The sequence below is a fragment of the Palaemon carinicauda genome, chromosome 18, assembly GCF_036898095.1.
Source record: "Palaemon carinicauda isolate YSFRI2023 chromosome 18, ASM3689809v2, whole genome shotgun sequence".
In the NCBI taxonomy this organism is placed as follows: domain Eukaryota; kingdom Metazoa; phylum Arthropoda; class Malacostraca; order Decapoda; family Palaemonidae; genus Palaemon; species Palaemon carinicauda.
In genome coordinates this window covers 15,248,931-15,269,813 of record NC_090742.1, presented here as the reverse complement: position 1 = coordinate 15,269,813, position 20,883 = coordinate 15,248,931, and the positions used below count along the sequence as shown (strand labels likewise).

General features: G+C 40.8%; 2 protein-coding genes across 5 annotated transcripts in view; one reads left to right on the top strand and one right to left on the bottom strand.

Annotated features, from left to right (window-relative positions):
• The window catches only part of ssp6 (short spindle 6), a 363,586-nt gene that overhangs the window by 100,776 nt on the left and 241,927 nt on the right, over nt 1–20,883 (top strand). The gene's annotated exons all lie outside the window — the stretch shown is intronic.
• The window catches only part of LOC137657625 (transcription activator GAGA-like), an 85,258-nt gene that overhangs the window by 21,509 nt on the left and 42,866 nt on the right, over nt 1–20,883 (bottom strand). The window contains exon 6 of one of the 3 annotated variants that reach the window (XM_068391999.1): nt 7,710–10,471. The exons of 1 other annotated variant lie outside the window; for it this stretch is intronic. In XM_068391999.1, coding sequence (XP_068248100.1) covers nt 10,079–10,471 — 393 coding nt within the window. In that variant the 3' untranslated portion in view covers nt 7,710–10,078. Of the gene's footprint in view, nt 1–7,709; nt 10,472–17,527; nt 18,120–20,883 lie in introns of those variants that run through there. One more of the 3 variants, XM_068391998.1, reaches the window with a different exon arrangement.

Here is a 20,883-nt window from a genome sequence, read left to right as displayed (position 1 = left end):
GGCTGCCTCCTTCAAAAAGCCCCTAGCTCTTGAGAGTCTTTCGAAAGTCTGAAGGCAGTCAGACGAAGAGCGTGGAGGTTTGGATGTACCTTCTTTACGTGAGGTAGACGTAGAAGGTCCACTCCTAGAGGAAGAGTCCTGGGAATGTCGACCAGCCATTGCAGTACCTCTATGAACCATTCTCTCGCGGGCCAGAGCGGAGCCAACCAACGTCAGCCGTGTCCCTTTGCGAGAGGCGAACTTCTGAAGTACCCTGTTGACAATCTTGAACGGCGGGAATGCATACAGGTCGAGATGGGACCAATCCAGCAGAAAAGCATCCACGTGAACTGCTGCTGGGTCTGGAATCGGAGAACAATACAACGGGAGCCTCTAGGTTATCGAGGTAGCGAACAGATCTATGGTTGGCTGACCCCACAGGGCCCAAAGTCTGCTGCAAACATTCTTGTGAAGGGTCCACTCTGTGGGGATGACCTGACCCTTCCGGCTAAGGCGATCTGCCATGACATTCATATCGCCCTGAATGAACCTCGTTACCAGCGTGAGCTTTCGATCTTTTAACCAGATGAGGAGGTCCCTTGCGATCTAGAACAACTTCCACGAATGAGTCCCTCCCTGCTTGGAGATGTAAGCCAAGGCTGTGGTGTTGTCAGAGTCCACCTCCACCACCTTGTTAAGCTGGAGGGACTTGAAGTTTATCAAGGCCAGATGAACCGCCAACAGCTCCTTGCAATAGATGTGAAGGGTCCTTAGCTCCTGATTCCATGTTCCCGAGCATTCCTGTCCGTCCAAAGTCGCACCCCAGCCCGTGTCTGATGCGTCAGAGAAGAGACGGCGGTCGGGTTTCTGAACAGCCAAAGGTAGACTTCCTTGAGAAGAAAGCTGTTCTTTCACCACGTGAGAGTAGACCTCCTCTCTTCGGAAACAGGAACTGAGATCGTCTCTAGCGTCATGTCCTTTATCCAGTGAGCCGCTAGATGATACTGAAGGGGGGGAGGTGGGGTCTCCCTAACTCGATGAACAGGGCCAGCGATGAAAGTGTCCCTGTTAGACTCATCCACTACCTGACTGAGCATCGGTTCCTTCTCAGCATGCTCTGGATGCAATCTAGGGCTTAGTATATCTTTGGGGCCGACGGAAAAGCCCGAAAAGCTCGACTCTGAAGATCCATACCCAGGTAGACAATGGTCTGGGATGGGACGAGCTGGGACTCCTCAAAATTGACCAGGAGGCCCAGTTCCTTGGTCAGATCCATAGTCCATCTGAGAATCTCCAGACAGCGACGACTTGTGGGAGCTCTTAAAAGCTAGTCGTCTGACGGAGCCGGACACAAGATCATGGTACTGCTGCACAGTCTGTGAACTGTCAACCATGGGGAAGCGAGGAAGTACAGTGACAACCCGAAGCTGTCTAGACTGTCTGGGTCGTACAGACAACTCCTTATCGGGTTGCTGAGGTTGCCGCACTGCGTCACAACAAGACACTTCGGCTGGTTGTTGAACGTCTTCCCAGTGACACACTGACTCCGTAAACAAAAAATCCTCTAACAAGGACTAAGCTTGGACTGCATGTCTTGCAACAAAGCTCAAGGTCTATGGGAGCAGGTGTGGTAACAGACGGGGTTAGCGACTGAAGTGGAACCATTACCCTCCCTGGAAGCATGCTATGCTTAAATAAAAGTCCATAGGAGGCTAAGCAGCTAAAGGCTCCTCTCCAAATGACAGAGTCCTCAAGGGAAAATCAGAAGGAGGGAGAATAGCACTTTCTCATCTACAGGAACCATATCCGAGAAAAGCTAAGTTCTCTCAGTGAGGGTTTCACTGGTGCAAAAGCAGCAGACTAGAAGGCAACGTTATGAAACTGCTTGACAGTCTAGTGAGTTGGCAACAACCAAAGATGTGTGACTGAGAAGCATGCGGTAAGGTATGCAGAGCATGCTGTATGCAGAGCATGCTGTATGTAGAGCATGCTGTAAGGTAAGCAGAGCATGTTGCATGGCGTGCGGCTTATGCTGCATGGGATGAGGCTCATGCTGCATGGGATGAGGCTCATGCTGCATGGTATGAGACTCATGCTGCATGGGATGAGGCTCAAGCTGCAAGGGATGAGGCTTATGCCGCATGCGTTGAGGAGGATGCCGCATAGTATGAGGCTCCTGCCTCATGGGTTGAGGCGGTTGCCGCATAGCATGAGGCTCCTGCCTCATGGTTTGAGGAGGATGCCGCATAGCATGAGGCTCCTCATAAGCATGAGGCTGCCTCATGGGTAGAGGAGGATGTCGCATAGCATGAGGCTCCTGCCTCATGGGTTGAGGAGGATGCCGCATAGCATGAGGCTCCTGCCTCATGGTTTGAGGAGGATGCCGCATAGCATGAGGCTCCTGTGAGGTTCCTGCCTCAAGAGTTGCGTCTGCCTCAAGGGTTGAGGAGGTAGCTGCGCAGAGAGAGGCTCATGCTGTGAAGAATGCGGTTGCTGCATGCGTTGAGGCGGCTGCGTCATAGCATGAGGTTCCTCAAGAGTTGAGGCTCTTGCCTCAAGAGTTGAGGTTCTTGCCTCAAGAGTGGAGGTGGCTGCCGCAAGAGTTGAGGTTGCTGCCTCAAGGATGGTGGAGGTTGCCGCAACGCAAGAGGTTGCTGCATAGCGCTGGTATCTGGCAACTCCCAATGCGGCAGCTCACGCGTGGAGGTAGGTTGAGGAACCTCAACATCATACGTCTGGCAGGGTGGACTGCGCAGAGGTGGAGTTGAGGTTGCTGCCTCGAGGATGGTGGAGGTTGTCGCACCGCAAGAGGTAGCTGCCTCGAGGATGGAGGAGGTAGTCGCAACGCATGAGGCTCCTACCTCAAGGGTAGAGGAGGTTGCTGCAAAGCATAAGGCTCCTGCCTCAAGTGTTGAGGAGGTTGCCGCGTGGCAAGAGGCTCCTGCCTCAAGGAAAGTGGAGGTTGCTGCACAGAGCTGGTATCTGGCAACTCCCAATGCGGCAGCTCACGCATGGAGGTAGCTTGAGGAACCTCAACATCATACGTCTGGCAGGCTGGACTGCGTAGAGGTGGAGGAGCGCTCGCAGGAGGAGGTGTGTTAACCTTCTCTGCCTGAAACTCCTGCATCAACACCGCAAGCTGAGACTGCATTGTCAGCAGCATAGACCACTAGAGTTTAAGAAAGACAACAACAAACGGAGCTACTGTCCGTTGAAACTGAGGGTCTAAAACAGCTGGTGCGGCAACAGACGGAGTTACTGTCTGTTGCGATACCACCTTGCCTCTCTGGGAGGTGTGCAGTTGTCGTACTGCAGCAAGTCCGAACTGACCCAGTGCTAATGGCACCACCTAGGAGTTGGACTTGCGCGGAAGGGACCGACTTGCACTTAAAAGCTGCAAGATTTGGTCCATGGTTTCTGCGAGAAACCTCTTCCGCAGACGAGGAATAAATGGGCTCTCTCGTCTTTGTGTGGGTGGGGTGATCACGTCGGCTACGTGAGTTGGTTACACCCGAAACCACGGAGGGAAACGTCTGTTCGTCGATCAAGGCCTACTGAACCCATAAGTCCTTCGACATTACTTCTCCCCTGGGCTTGGTAGCTTGTAAGAGGTCCCAGACTAGGCGAACAACTGGCACGAACAGACGAACCCTCGAACGCAACACTGTAACACTTTGCGCTTATCACTTTATCACTTTTGATTTTCTGTTTGCACTTATTTCACTGAACTCGAAACTTTAAGTGGTTTGTACCTGAAACACGCAATTCTATCCTTCATTAAAAGTTAGTAATTGCGAAAACAGTATTACAATGTAACAGAAAAACATAATGAAAGATAAATAATTCAGTGGCTGGAAAAGAGACTAAACACTAGATCAAATAAACTACGTTTAAAATCTCTCACCGCATAAAGTCTGAGAACAAGAATAAAACTCTAGAAACGTTTACCTTCTTCCCCTAAAGAGACTAGGGAGAAGAGCAAAAACGATAACAACGTTACCCGCTTGAACGAAACGTTTATCCTCCTCTCTCTCCCTCCGTCTCTATCTCTCTCTCTCTCTCTCTTGACTTAGCACCTGAGAGAAGAGCCCAATTATATATATCGTTAAAACATATTATTGTTAAAGGAAAAAAACTGAAAGGTTTCCCAAATAAAAAGTTCCTTATTAGAATTAAAACCATTTAAGCTAAGAAAGAATGAACAAAACGCTAGAATCGGTTTACTCTTACTGCAACGTGGCACCGTGATAGACTCTCTCTCTATCGTAACGATAAAGCGCAAGTTGAACGTTCTGAACATCAACAACTGCAGAGACAAAACAAAACGTTAGTTCAACTTTGAAAACAGTACAAGATTATCAAAGAAATTCTTTCAAAAACATTAAAATAGCATAATATGTTAACAGGTAAAAACGAAATAAATCTATAACTTTGTTAAGCAAAATTAAGAGAGTCTATACTCTCTTCGACACCAACACTTCCGTCTAAGGGAAGGGTCGGCCATTTAAAAGTGAAAGAGAGTTCATACTCTCTTCGTACCAAAATTAAATCAAATTAATTCCAAAAACTTGCTAAGCTAATGATATAGCTTCCTGAATAGCGAAGGCTAAACTCTAGAGCAAATACATCACCAAATCGTGAGCAATAACTCCAGAATCAACAGCGTATCCATGTAGGTCTAGCCGGAGGCACAACAGAGGAAAAATTGAGGTGGTGTTGACAAGAAGTACTAGAGTACCTGACCACAGATGGCACTGTGGTGTTCACCCCCACCTGTATAGCGATCGCTGGCGTATCCCGACCGTAGATTTCTGTCGGCAACAGAGTTGACAGCTACATGATTATCGGGTAAGATTAATATTGAAAACTGTTTTTTAAAGCATTCCACCCAGTGAGGAGAATCTGAGAAAAATCAATTTAAATTCTAATCTAGTATTCAAGATACAGTTGAGAGAAAGCTTGGATCCTTGAGAATAACAAAGATAATCTTGATATATTGTGTACAAAACTCAACATAAACCCTTTTTAACACAATTAACCATCCAGCATTTATTTTCATGATGTAAACTTTCACTTATGCTTTATTTTGTTTTCAGTTCGTCATCAATTAGTAAAAAAATGTGGATGGTTAAGTAGACATAGCTTCTGCAGATCTGATTTTTTTTTTTTGAAGGAGGAAGAAAACTGTGAATAGCGATAGATTGTAATTTGATTAAACGGCCAATTCAAATCAGCTAAATTCCTTTAACATGACACACGTATACATTATATGAGATTGCTAAATGATCATTCTCCAAAGGAATGCTTTTCAACAATTCTTACTTAAAGTTTTGACAAAAAATCATTGTTTTTGTTTTAAGTTCAGTACAGTACTGTACTGTATGAAAAAAATAATATTAACTGATTAATAATGATTCAGATGCATGGAATTAGGGATCTTCAGTATCAATTCACTTACAGAAATTTTTTTTTCAGAATTCTGATTTTACTTCCTTAGTTACAAAAAATCACAAATTTAAAAAAAAGTAATTTGTACTTTTTCTAGCTATACAAACCTGAGTCCTTTAAGTTGGGAATATGTTTTCAGCATAAGCTGGACTTCTGTTGAATTGTTTGACAAGGCAGATGAGTGATAGGTGGGACAAGGGTGAGTAGCCCCGCTCTACCACCTGTCCACAGCTCTTCACTCATGACTCTTTGGCTCAGGACTGAGAGGGGTAGTTGAGGAAAGAAGTTTAACCTGAAGGACTCGGATATGTGTAGCTAGGAAAAATACAAATTACTTAAAGAATTCGGGATGGGTTCCTATGCACGTACAAACCATCATTCTCTAAGTAGGGAGACTTACTGATTGGTGGGTTGGAAGTCCAACTAAAACTTAACTGATTGGTTCTTTTCCTTTCCTAGAAATCTAAATTTACCTGCTCCCATATGGGAGCGATGGGAGTGACACCAAAAGCCTGTTATCTATCTATCATTGGGATGAATAGGTTGATAAGGCCTGGTCTATTAGATTTTTACGTGGCCAAAGGAGGGATCCCTTACCCCAAAGGAAATAGCAATCCAGAATATATCTGGTGTATAATGATCAACGGGTTGGTATATATTTCGCCATCCTCCCCCTTGTCTAGGAATGATGGGGATCACTTCTCTAGGTTCTAAAGGATGGAGCTCAGACGTGTTGTTTACCAGCATCAAGTCAGAACTAGCGAGTACTGCTTCAGTGGTTTTGTCCCTAATAGAGGAGCAGAAAGAATGGAGGAGAAGAGCCAGTCATTCTGCCTTCATTCCAGGGTTAAGTCTATCTGTTACCATGACGAGATGTTTACCGTCCTGCATGGGAGCTGGATTTACTACTCGACTACTTAAGAAGTCACCACAAGACCAAACACAAAAATGTCAAGGGACTTCTGGGTACTTCTGTATACTAAAGGCAGTGAAACGATACTTAGTCCTGAAGAGGTACAGCATATCATAAAGGGAAAAGGAAGTACAGTGGTACCTCTACATAAGAATTTAATTCGTTCCACAACCAACTTCGGATGTAGAAAATGTTCGGATGTAGAAACAAATTTTCCCATAAGAATACATGGTAATTCATTTAATTCCTTCCTCAGCCTAAAAACCCATAATAAATCCTTAATAAATGGCTACACATAATTACACATAACAATAACATAACTGCATAATATAAAAGAAGCATGTATAAAAGATAATTATAAAGAAATAATAAATAAAAAATGTGTTTTATTGCCACTTTACCTTAGTGACAGGCCAACGCAGGTGTAGGATTTGCTACGCCAGGAGGAGACGGACGATCGGCGAGAAGGTAGACATGGTGTTAACATGTTCTTTAAATAAATACTCTCTCTCTCTTGTTCTTCTTCACTGTTTGTTAGAGACGTCTATTAATTTTTTCTGAGAGAGAGAGAGAGAGAGAGAGAGAGAGAGAGAGAGAGAGAGAGAGAGAGAGAGAGAGAGAGAGAGATTAAACAAAAATGAGAGATTAAACAAAAATGTGTTGTGTACATATGATTTTTAACAGCGAGTTGAAAGACAGTTAAATGTAACTAAAAAAAACAATATCAGCGAATCTGAATTCCTTTATCAACTAAAACAAATATTGATACAAACACACTCGTGTGCGTATGCGCAAACACACACACACGCACGAGGAGACACGATCGGCGAGGAGGTAGAGATGGTGACTGCGATAACATACCGTAACTTACACTACGGAAATTTTAATCTAACTTAGCTTATTTGTTTTTTTTTTTATTTTTATATTTAATATTTTTTTACATTTTTTTCTTTTGATTTTTTATTTTCATCACTTTCAGTGACGAGTTACGGTATGTTATCGCAGTCACCATCTCTACCTCCTCCCCGACCGTCTCTCTTACTGCGTAGCAATTTTTGCACCTGTGTGTGTGTTTGTGCATACGCACACGAGTGTGTTTCTATCAATATTTGTTTTAGTTAATAAAGGAATTCAGATTAGCTGTTATTACTTTCTTAGTTACATTTAATTGTTTTTCAACTCGTTGACGCTGTTAAAAATCATATGTACTCTAAACACATTTTTGTTTAATCTCTCTCTCTCAGAAAAAAAATAATAGACGTACCTAACACTATAACAGCGAAGAAGAACGAGAGAGAGAGAGAGAGAGAGAGAGAGAGAGAGAGAGAGAGAGAGAGAGAGAGAGAGAGAGAGAGATATTTTATTTAAAGAACATGTTAATGCTATGTTTAGAGAGAAACAGAAAAAGAGAGAAGTCTTATTTAAAAGAGCTTGTTAATGCTATCATGGTTTTCTTTGCTTCACTTTTTTCTTTCTTTCTGTTCATCACGCTGGCCCTTCTCACAAATGATCATTGCCAACAATCTCTTTGTCCTTTATCCTTATCAACAAAAGGCGTTCTATCTCTTCCAGGGTATTGCTAAGATGTCTTGTAATAATGGTGATCCCCTTCGATGGTTATTTGCTTTAATGGCTGCCTTCAGCTTGATGATCCTCGAGATCATAGGCCTATTCCGGCCATATTGTTTAGCCATACAGTATCACTCACATGCACACTGCTCTCATGTTTTTCTATAATTTCTTGCTTCAATTCTAATGAAAGAATAGCCTTCTTCCTGTACTGAAACTTAGCTTCTTAGGCACCATGATTATAGGTAAAATCAAAAAGGAAATGTGAGAAAAGGAAGAAAATAAGCACTGTTAATAACAGACAAAACAGAGGACAACCACATGATACACACAAGAATAGAGAACTGAGCACTCGATGCTCAATGGCGTAATGTTTACTTTGTGTGTCGTAATAAAATTCGGGTGTAGAGTAAAAAATTTGCTCGAATTTTACTTCGGATGTTGGAAAATTCGGATGTAGATACTTTCGTGTGTAGAGGTTCCACTGTACAGTACTTTCTAATAGACTGATGCACAGGTACTTATTAGTACGCTTCCTTCAGATCCCCTGAAAGCATGAGGTCCTCCACTCTCATGGAACTCAACAAAAGGCCCAAGAAGGCGACAACAGCAGGAAAAGAGTTCCTGGCACTGTCGGACGGGATGGAGCGACGGCCCCCAACTCTTGGTCTTTCACTCTATGCAAACACATACAGTAATGATAGCCTCATATTGTGCTATTATCTCAACTTGCTCTACCGTAGTATCTTGGGCCGAGAGAGAAGCAGGAATCTAAAGTCCAGGCAGAAAAGGAGATGGAGAATGCAAAAGCTCTTCCATCAATGGGGGCAAAAGGGGCACAGATACGTACACACCTGTTCCCACCTGGCTACTGGGATAGCCGAAGAACACAATCCACAACCCTGGGGGCCATGGTAGAGGGACATGACACACGGTTATAGCCCCAGCCCCGTGCTTTGGCTCCAGGAAACTGAAACATGCACCACATCACAAAGGGACACACTGACACCGAGAGCCTACCTGAAAGACCAAATACCCCCTTAGGTCACACTTACCGTTAGCAGTATGCACAGACAGTAGAGCTTTCTACCTCTGATGGGAACCTTACACACTACCAAAACCTGAAAAGCCCACCAACGTAGTTTCAAGAGCTCCTTGCTCCTGACACGTACTCTCTGAGGACCAAGCCTGGGACATAAGCACAGGAGTGGCAGTAGGAGATGCACTCAATGAGAGGAAGGAAGAAGCAAAGCTCCCTTCCTTTCCATAAAGGCATATTCCTGACACTGCCCGGAGGCCACGACCTACACTTAGCACACAGGGATAACTGCAAACAATCATTCCCCTAGCAAGAAGCACAGAGAGAGTGTGAATTTACAGCAAGTTTAACCATTGTCACATGTATGAGTCTCTTGCTTCAATATCATAGCTATCAACAACCAGCACTGACTTCCTGAAAGGAAAAGAAAATAAAAATTTTGATTATGGCGCAACGATACGTCTGTACTTGTTGTGGCTCAAAACATAAGTGAAAAGCTTTGGACGGGTATGGGCTTCTCACCCTCGCTACAACCTGTCGCTTAACTGCCTCGTTAAATGATCCAATGGCCATTTAGATCGTACCAAAAACATATTCCCTACTTAAAGGATAATGGTTTATATTTTGTGTAGGAACAATTACAAGTTCATAAATTTGAAGTCTTAGAGTTACATATAAAATTGGTAACAATATTCACACAGGAGATATAGCTGGTAAACTTACATTCCTATTTTAGAGCAAGACATTGCTCTACAAGTTCTATGCATTCTAAATATTCTCAATATCTAAAGTTCAAAGGCAAACTGAAAAGTAAGAACCTAAGTAGAGTATAGTATTGTTAATATTTTTACTTAGATACAAGTATTTTTACCATTCAATATACTGTAGCGGCCCTCTCACTAAATAATACACACTTCTCAACAATATTTTCAAGAATACTAGTACAGTATATCATTATAATGAACAAATCAGTTAGAACCCATTTGAGTGTTACAAGGCTTTAATTTCTAAATCAAATCAAGTTTTTGACATTGGCTGTATGCTAAAATTATCTCTAAATGAATGCTCAAAGATCTAGTTTTTAAACAGGACATGAAATACTTTTGTATGACTTATTTTTATAAATCACCTCATGCATATGAAGTACTTGAACTTTCTGAATTTCTGCTATTGCTCTCATCTGCAGTAAATACTGGGTCTATAAGATGAACTCTCTTGACATGAACATTGAGATTTCCCTTTTGTGCTGATCGAAAAGAGCAATACGGGCACGAAAATGGCCTTTCGCCTGTGTGTTTTCTGAAATGTTGCTTGAGCCAAGATTCTCTGTCTGTAACATAGCCACACTCAGGAAACATGCACCTCCATTCCCTGGCATGTCGACTGTTATCTACGTCCAACCGCGGATCATTCAGCACTTGTTTTTCAATTCCATATCTATTTACATTGCAAGACTCTCGAAATATGTTTCCATCTGAACAAACAGATCCCCTCATGTTTGAGTATGTTTCTTCAAGGCAACCCTAGAAAAGCAAAGCCAATAATCAACCTTGTGTTTGCAAAAATATAAATTCATAGTAATTTACATTGGTCAAAGTTTAGAACAGCAGAGTGGATGAGGGGAAAAAAAAAGGATTAAGTAACTTAAGATTAAGATGAAGAAATTAAGGTTGGGGAAAAAAAAAAGGACTAAGTAACTTAAGATTAAGATGAAGAAATTAAGGTTGCAGAGAAATAAATCAATAATCGTGGCAAAATTATTAGAAATCATTTAAATGAAGGAAATTAATATGAAGTGTAGGATACTGAAATAAAAAAGAAACATGTTGTTAGAGTAATGGCACCACGAGATATGACGTATTGAGATTAGGAATATTTTTAAAGAAAAAACAGAGTATGTGATGACCAAAATGGACGCAAACTTGAGGGTGTAATCTGAAAGGGGGCCGTGTCTATGATGTAGTGTGGTGTAGGGGTTTAAAGGTTTAAAAGCTGATCATGAATGGCAGAGGCAAGGGAAAGTGACATTGCCATATCAAGCAAGACAATGCCCTAGAGACTGACAATATATACATATGATCAGTGCCTAAGCCTCCTCTCCACCCAAGCTAGCACCAAGGAGGGCCAGGCAATGGCTGCTGATGACTCAGCAGATAGACCTACAGTATATGCTCTCCCAAACACAAGAATGGTTAAGTTGCAGCGACCAAAGAAACTAACGAGTTTGAGCGGGACTCGAACCCCAGTCTGGCGATCGCCAGATAAGTGTCCCAAGAGCTGCTCCAGATTGCATAGATAAAGTCAATTAAAATATTTTGTGTCAGGTGTACGTATCAAATGAGCTAATACTCAAGGGATTAAAAATACTGATATGATGGAAGGTAATACAGCCTTGATGGCATACTAAATTATGAGACTAAAGCTGAAAAGCAAAAAGAAAAGCCCGTAAAAGCCTAGAGAGAGGGGGAAGAGATTACTGGATGACTAGTAAATAAAAAAAATAGCACTGATAAACAGAGCGAAATGTTTTGACATAGTGAAACATGAAAGCTAACAAGAAAACCTGGAAAAAGTGACTACAAAATGCTATGAATCATGGCAGAAGAGTGCTAGAAATGAGGCCCAACTGACATAGTAAGAGAAAAGTTTGGTATTCCTAGGCCAAAAAGCAGTCTAAGATGGTTAGAATTGGGATGGAAAAGGAAGAAGAATAATCACTAACAGAAATGTAAATATGGGAGTGGCTGTATACCGACAAGTGGAAGGTTCCACAAATCAAAGAGAAAGGATTTGGATTTGGATGACAACTTGGACCATATTAGAATACAGTGTATGCTCAAGACAAAAGGGAACTAATGAAGCATATTAAAAGCCAAATCCCATAAAACCTGAAGTGAAATATGTGAATGATAGTGATGATGTTATTTCTGTTGAAAGTTATTTAGTAAAGTGCAGTGTGCCAATAATAAGACATATTAAACATCACTAGTTGAAAGAATGAGAATTCTTAACACTAACAAATATATATTTACTTCAATCTTATTTACTATGAACTGCAAGCAACAAGGCAAATTATTGTCAATCTAATATAACTAAAAATTTGTTTAAGATTTATTTCTCTCATATCGTATGCTGATAAACATTTCCCACATGAAATATGGTAGAGCACTGCCTCTGCAATAATATTCCTTTAAATATCTTGGTCTTAAACAAAATAATCTATCCTATCATATCAAAAGAACATTGTGAGTATAATTATTTCAGAACACACAACTATAACATTTAGCATTTAAGGAAAATATTGCACTGTTATGCCTTCACTGATAATTAAAACTAAATTTCTGTTTTGTTCAAGCAAATTTATGTAGATCTTCACTAACAAGAAAATGAGGCAATTTTATCTATACCATTTACTGATATAAATGATCTGCTATTAAGAGTATTTGATTGATGAAATCAAGTAAACTCCCATGAGGGATGCCATGTGTAATGTGCTTTATATGGCACACTTAAGGTGGTATCTATAGATCTTTGCAGCATCCATTTTCAGGCCAGCCATTAGCTACATTTGCTTTCTGCCTTTAGCTCTTCATTCATGTTCTTTGGTCTCTTCCCATAGAGATGTAATACTCCTACACTTTTTTCTTACTCCAATTTTCACTAAAAAATATCAATCCTTTGTACAAACACTTCAATAGTTTAGAAATGTGGCATTATTGTTCTAAAAAAACAGTAGAAAAGGGAAGATATAAAACATAGATAAAAATTATATATTTTGGAAGAAAGAAATAAACAAAATATAACTTTTAAAATAATTTGTATTTCTCCTAGCTATATAAACCTCAGTCCTTTTAAATAGGTAATGCCTTCCACAGAGCTGGGATGGCCCCTGAAATAATTAATGAGGCAGTTAACGACAGGTGGTGAGTGTTTGAAAGTAAACCTGCCCACTCTCTTGTCAAAGAGTTTTCACCTTTGACCTTTGGCTCAGGGCTAAGAGGGATGATTAAAGGTGGCAAGTTTAACTTTAAAGGACTCAGGCTTGTATAGGCAAATCATAAATTACATAAAAACTTTTTATTTGTTCCAACACTTGTACAAACTTTTTGTCCTTTAAAATACGGAGAGTCACTAATTGGTAGACAGAAAGTCCTACAGAACCAAATTTTTTTTTCCTTGGAATTTGCCAGTCGCCATGGTCCAATACAGGAGCATGGGAGACAACTCTAGAACTCTCTATCAGCCTATCATAGGGTTGATAGGGCCTTGACAGTACGTGGTTATGTATCTGGTAATTGGTCACTGAAGATACAGTATCTCTCTGGAAGGAAATACATGGGGCAAGATGGGCAATGGATGGGTATTAATTTCACCATCCTCCCCCTCATAAAGGGAGGATGGGGGTGAAAATAAAAAAAATCCTAAAGTAATTTCTTATTTTTCCTAGCTATACAAACCAGAGTCCTTTAAAATGTCTTCAGTGGAGATGGGACAGCCGTTGAATCTGCTAACGAGGTAGTTGAAGACTTCACTTTTGATTTTTTGCTCAGGAGGGGTGATTAAGGTCGGAAGTTTAAGTTTAAAGACTTATGTTTGCATAGCTAATAAAAAGACAAATTACTTTTTAAATTTGTAATTTCTTACTAAGAGTATACAAATCTTTTGTCCTTTAAAATAGGAACACTCACTAATTGGTGGGTTGGAAGAAACCACCTATCTATACATCATGGGGATGAATAGGCTGATAGGGCCTGACCTGCAAGTGGTCAAAGGAGTAATCCATTCCCTCAAAGGGGAGAGCAGTCCAAAATGATATACCTAGCGTATGATGATCAACAGGTTGGTATATATTCCACCATTCTCCTTTTTGTCAAGGGAAGATGGGAGAGATACTTCCTTAGTAAAAAAAATAGAGCTCGGTAGTGTAGCATACCAGCATCAAGTCACATCCAGCAAGGAACGATACAACCACTTCATTCCCAAGAGAAGGGAAGAAAAAATGAAGGTGAAGAGATAGTCATTCTACTTTTCATCCCAGATTTACACAGTCACTATAGACAAGATACTTCCTGTCCAGCGTAGGAACTGGGTTGGCTACGCTACTAATTGAGCAGCCACCACTGGACCAAGAACATTTCTCTATTCTAAAGGATGAAATGTTTATGTGTAAGAACAGCACTTCTTACAGATGCAGTCTAATAAAAAGGGTGTTCAGAAATATAGCTTACCAGCATCAATATCAGATCCACCATGTAACAGTACAACCACATCATCCCCAAGTGAGGAAAAAATACAAAGAAGCGGAAGAGCCAGTCATTCTACCATTCCTCCAAATTTACATCTAACACATTACCATAGACATGCTTTCTGTCCCCTATGTGAGCTGGGCTGGCTAAAAAACTACTAGAGCTGCCACCACAGGGACAAGAATAAAAGTGTTGAAGTACTTGTGGGTATACTCTCTTGAACCAAGGGATGAGAAGATTGCTTGGCACTTCCAAACACCTTCATCCCCTGTCTGACTGCAAGATTCTTCGCAGTCTAAGTGGGATCAATACTCCTGACTTCAGGAGCTCTAGTTTGAACTGGTATATCAACCACCTCATTGGTAGAAGTGTATACTGTACTCATATTGCCTCATGAAGCTAGAAAGAGACTGTTCTTGACACCACTTTCTCGGTTCTGCCAGTGCTAAGGAAGATTCGCTGACACTCAAACCTGAGATGTAGAGTCCTCTTCAGATAGCATGACAGAAATCCTCTCGGGACACAAAGTATCTAACGCATTCTTGGCTTGGTTTTGAGTTTGCACACAAAACTATGAGACCTACTTCCAACATTCTAAGGTAAACAAGACATCCACACAACTTGCCAACTCTCTTTGCCAAAGCTACTTCTAGTAAAAAGATAGTCTTCAGAGTTATGACTCTCTCTGTTGAACTTCTTAAAGGCTCATAGAACCTTGCTATCTTGAAGTGCGGGAAAAAGGAATGGTCGCCACACCCAGTTTGTTGCACTTACAAATCAGTGCAAGAGCCTGCAAAAAGACACACTCCACCTCTGGGTTTCTGCTCACAATGGTATTGGGCAAAGGTCCAGTATCTTAGGAACAAGAATCCCAAGCGTCCTCATCCTTCGCATGGGATGAATGCTCGGCAGTTCTACTTCCCACGCCAACCCCATGAATACAAGTGCTATCTAGCAATGTAATTGGGGGCCAATGAAGGACCAGGGTGAATGTTATTTGGAGAGAAAAATCTCTGGCACCGATCAAACTACAAACAGAAAAGGTATCAATTACACTTACCACTGTTGATCGAGGTGAAGAGTAAGTCATGGCCAAATAACATGAGCACTGGCTGTAAGATCAACATCATCCTTGAGAGGAGCCATTTTCTCAATTCAGGATACCAAAGTATCCAAAACCGACAATGGAGTAGCAATGCCCTGTCCCCGTAGAAAGGTGAAGGAGGTCTGCAAGGAAGAGCTTCTAGCACATGTTGGAGCATGGTGATCACCTCACACTCCACCAACTCTGAAAGATATTCCCAATGTAGATTCAAGTTTTCCTTACCTCTGAAGCATACTCCCTGGAACTATGCCAGGGAAATATACCAGAAGCCTCAGCAAATGGAGACTCAATGAGAAGCACTAAGTGTTAAACAGTCTCTCCAGCATTGTTATGGGGGTTGCCAAGAATGATGGCAGAGAAAAGAATACACCTGCATTTAATGGGATGCCACATTCTGTAAATGGGGATAATTGTGAATAATCATGCCCCAAAGAGACAGAGCGAGTTGATCAACCACTGGTTTAGCTATAAACCGATGCAGTATCCATACTATACTCACACTCATGCTTGTTTCATTATTAGTATGAAGTCAACACCAACCACTCAAAATAAAAAGTAAGAGAAAAAGATTAAACAACCTTGAATAGAATGTAACAGTACAACCGTACTCATTGCGGCCAAATGCAAAAATGAAGTCTTTGACAGGAAAGTGGGAGGGGATTCTTGCATATGCTTACCACTTGTCGTTAACTATCTTGTTAATGATTTCAACAGCAGTTTCAGCTCCGCCGAAGATAGTCCCTGTTTCAAAGGACGAAAGGTTGTGTAAGTGTGGGAACAAAACTGACTTTGAACCCATAATGAGGGTTAACAAATTGTACCTAGCTATTTTCAGATAGCCCTTGTGTTAATTTTAGGTGGCCATCTCACTGATTAACAGAACTGCCAGTCTTTTATTAATCCATGATTAGCATTTTGCTGAAAAAATTTTTCAAAAGAAATTTACTTAGACAAATATTCTTTTACAAAAGAACCTGTCTCTAGCAGCAACAAATTTAAAACATAAATCTCAACAAAGCAAGCCATCTTCAGCTATGTACATGAAGGAATGTAAATGAAGTCATACATTTACATATGGAGAAAAGAAAGGATACGCAGGGAAGTACGAAAATACAAAAGATGCAAAATGATGGAAAAAATTAAGATTTACTCAAAGTGACAGAATTTCATGAAAAGTGATAACAGCTATCTACGAAGATATTCTGGATCACCAAGAAGGCAATGAGCAGAGAGCAAAACAATGAATGCTCTATGTAAAATGGTATAGTAAGACGTTAAGCAAAACCTGCCAAGAAACCAACTTTTGTAATGTTATATGGTCCGATATATATCTGGGTTAACCTTGAGCACTTGTAAATTAATTTAAATATTTGATTAAGAAGCTATCCACTCTCTACTCTTTCATTACATTATTGTTATCAATAACTTTATGTCAAGTTCTGTCTTCAATTAGTTAAGATGGAAAACAAATTCTCCTCACTTTTTGGTTATTTGCAACTTCAGTGTGAATTTCCATTCAGTCTCAGTCTTCATCTGTCTTTATTATTATTCCAGGGTTTTCTGAGCCTTCCTATATGTATTCATCCTGTTGCCTTCACATTTACAACTTTTCAGACTTACTGTTCCTCACCTTCTCCTTACATGTCAAAACTACTACAGTCTTTAAAGTCTCAGTCAATTTTCCAACCAATGAACACCCTGGCTCCACAACTTTCTCATTTCTCACATTTCTTAGCGTTCTATAGTTACATCATTTAAAAATCTCAATTTTCTTTATCAGCATCCTTGTCATGACTGCATAGAGTATTACATGCCATATATATGCACCCTAAGATTGTGCAGTATTTACTAATAGAATACCTTTTTTTTACATGTAGTTCAGTCAATTCTTTCCACTTTATCCAGGCTTTTGATACTCTTTCCTTTGGTAGTCTCATATAGCTACTTCACAGTTTAGGGTGTCTCTCGTGGTAACTAAATTGCGCTCGCTCTCTCTCTTTAAATCATGCTTTTCCAGCAACAAATCTTACTAATGAATATTTTGCAATCCTGAGCATCATTTTTATTCAATGCACAGAACCAAGTTTAATCTCCATTTCCCTCAACATCCCCTTCGAGCTTCCTGAACATAATTTTTCTTTGGCTTCCTTTCTTGTCATCATGAACTTTCTCATATTTTTAAGAATTACCATCGTTGCCAACATTTTGGAATGATTGAAAGAAATAGCTTTCATGTCTTTTCAACATTTATTTTCATACAAAAATAGTTAAGACATCGAGATACAGCATTTTGAAAGAATTTGCTTTGTACAACATTAGGTACTTACTATTAGAGTATTTCCATGAATATACAGTAAAGAATTACATATTGATCAAAATAATATAAAAGCAAATGAACCTTTGAATGAATCAGTCCAGTAATACTGTATTTTGTAAGTGATATTGTCCCTCACTATATGACTCCTCTTGATGATAAGGATCAATATGATGTCTTTTCATGTGTGCTTTCAAATTGCTACTCTGAGCAGAACAATAGTTGCACTTATGACAACGGAATGGTTTTTCTCCAGTGTGAATACGTAGATGCTTACGCAGCTGTGAAACATCTTGTCCTTTGTAACCACACACTTGACAACACCTCTTCTCAAGTGACTCACTAAATGGGTCATTAGTTTGTTGCCTTGTATCATCAACAGTTATTTGGGGATTTCCCTCAACATAATTTCTATAACTGTAAGAATCAGAAGACTTCATTGGTGCTTTGGCAGGATGGCCCGGCTGTCCACATACTTGTTGCCCCCACCCCGATCCTGCTTGCCCCTAGAATGTACGTCAATTCACTTGTACAGTCTGGTATAAACTTACTAGTGAAGTATACATAATGTACATGAATACATATACAGCATATGTGCAAATTTCATATTTTCAAAGCAATATCAATATTTTGTAGCACACAAACCAATGTTTTACAACAGCCAACATCTCCCAACCAGCATACCCAAGTGCAGTCAATACCTAGTAGTGGTAAGCATTAGGAATGACCAGCAAATGCATGGTGAAAACATTTACTTCATCTTGAAATCAGTGTCAAAAAGAAGTGGGAAATGTTTGTAGAATAATAAGTTGTATGCCTCAAAATATTTTTTAGCTAAGGGCTGAAAAATTTCGACCAAAAAAAAGATACTGATCATTACAATGCACATTAATGATAGCAAAACTGAAAAACTAGCCAACACTAACATATCTCTAAGACCATAAAACATCATGAATTTCCAGAAGTATCAAAAATTTTCTAATTTGTATTTTTCCCAACGAAACAAAGCCAATTCGTTTAATAGAACTGTGCTTTCAGCGAAGCTGGATATGGCTGCTAAAACTTTAACGGGGTGGTGGTAGTTACTGCTGGGTGGTGGGAAAGCCCCACGCACCTGACTCTACGGAGCCCTCACTTTGACCTTCTGCCTAGGACTCGCTGGATGGTTGAGGCAGGAAGTGAAGCTTAAAATCTTAGGTTTGTATACAGTATTCAGAAAAAATGCAAATTACTTTAAAATTTTGTGATTTAGTCCTACACAAATACAAACCATTGTCCTTTACTTAAGAGACTGGCTGGTTTACAATCCCAGGAAATGTCTAAGCACTTTGTTTCTGTACAAGAGCAAAAGTGACGACTCCTGTCAACCTCCTAACGACCTGAGCTTGAAGATAAGGCAAGTGTCAGGCTAGGTCACTACCAGAAACAGGTACTGTAGACGGTAAAGGAAAACCTATAAAGTACTTTAAACGTGCAGAAGGTATGTTGTCAGAATGTATGATCATTATGAAAATTGGGTTGCATACGTTTGGCCATCCTCCCACCCCATCTGGGAAGATGGGGGAGAAACTTCTCATTAGTAAGAAAAGTTGTTCGATCATGTGGTTCTCCTACATCTAGAGTCTGATCCAGCACTGCTGCACCCAAAGGAAGGGGAAGAAAGAAGGGGTAGAAGAGCAAGTGGATTATCTCTCTTTTTTAACTTACATCACGACCACTATCTCGAATGAGACGTATCTTGTTCTGCAAAGATGTTAGATTTGCTTAACAATCTGTTGAGCAACTACCACAATGCCACACATACCAGTACAGTATGCAGGGACCTGTGGATATACACTCGTAGGTAATTAGCCGAGACGGTTCTGTCATTACTTGATTCTTATCTTCATGAATTGCACTCCAACCTATTCTTCATGAGAGCTGGGATAGATCCAATATATCTGACTTTGTGGGCACAAATCTAGGATGGTCTTTCCATTTCCTTGCCTGTAGGGAAAAGACGTTGCTGCAGGAGGAATCGTAGTGTCCTCCCAGAAAACGGTGTCAAGTCATCCTGGTCCCCACTAGTAACTTCTTATAAGATCTGAAGTCATGAACAAAAACTTCAGAGCCAAAGTCATAGAAATCCTCTATTCTTCAGAATGACTTGTGGCTTTACAAAGTCATATTGTTTCGTACTTGCTTCACCTGGACTAGGCTAGTCAAGGATATTCAAGGGTCAAAGCCTTTAGCCACCCGTTCTGTCGTTCAAGTGGTGATCGCTTGAGAGGCCTTCAAACTCATGATATGTTTCATGCGGCTTGAGCTCCTCCTCATGGTCTTGTTGATTTTCAAAAAGGGTCTGGACCCAAGACCTAGTTAAAATCTTGGTTCGAGAGTTGAACGGTATTCTTCACAACAAAGATTGAGGAGCTTCCCTGACGAAGGAGGAAACAGCTAATCCAGATACAATTAAGTGTCTGGCCACTTAGGAGCAATCAGTCATGCAGAACCTCACTCTCATCAACCAACTGTAGAATCTCTATGAATGTTGTAAGCCGTCCTGTCCAACTGAATGACAAGCCAGTCAGGAAAAGGTGATAATCTTCATGCCCAGCAATAATGTAGGAATCACAATTGGTCATAAATGGAGTTACAGTACCGTCAACAGAGTGTGTTTGCTTGTGCAGTCCTCCTGCCTGGATTAACCTAGCAAACATCCCTAACTTGTCAACTTCCCAAGAGTGTGCCAGTTTGATAAGGGTCTGCGAAACGAGCCCATTCATTGAAGAAATACTTTATTTCTCAAACTACTGAGTATTTTACAAACACTAGTTGTAATGTAGTCACATTGCATGCGTAAACAGTAGGCTGAAAAGCAGGTGTCTTTCTTTCGTCAACCACTTCCGTGAGATGATCATGCATGTCAGATGTGCCTATCCTCCTTGGATTTGTCTGTGAACAGTAGGATCCCTGTATGTAGGGTTTGAGTGGAACACCCCTGGACAGGGAATCGTCAGTCAGCTACTAAACCTGAAAGAGGTCACGCTAACAGGCAAGGGTGTGCTTCTATCGAAGCACAAGCACAGGAGAGAGTACACTCACAGAAGCGAGTACACTCACAGAAGAGAGTACACTCACAGAAGAGAGTACACTCACAGAAGTGAGTACACTCACAGAAGAGAGCAAACTCACGGGAGAGTGCTTGCAGGTGCGTGAGGGCGCACAGGAGTCCTTTGCGTTGAGACAAAGGGAAAGAAATGGTAGGAGTCAGGTGTACAAAACTCCTAA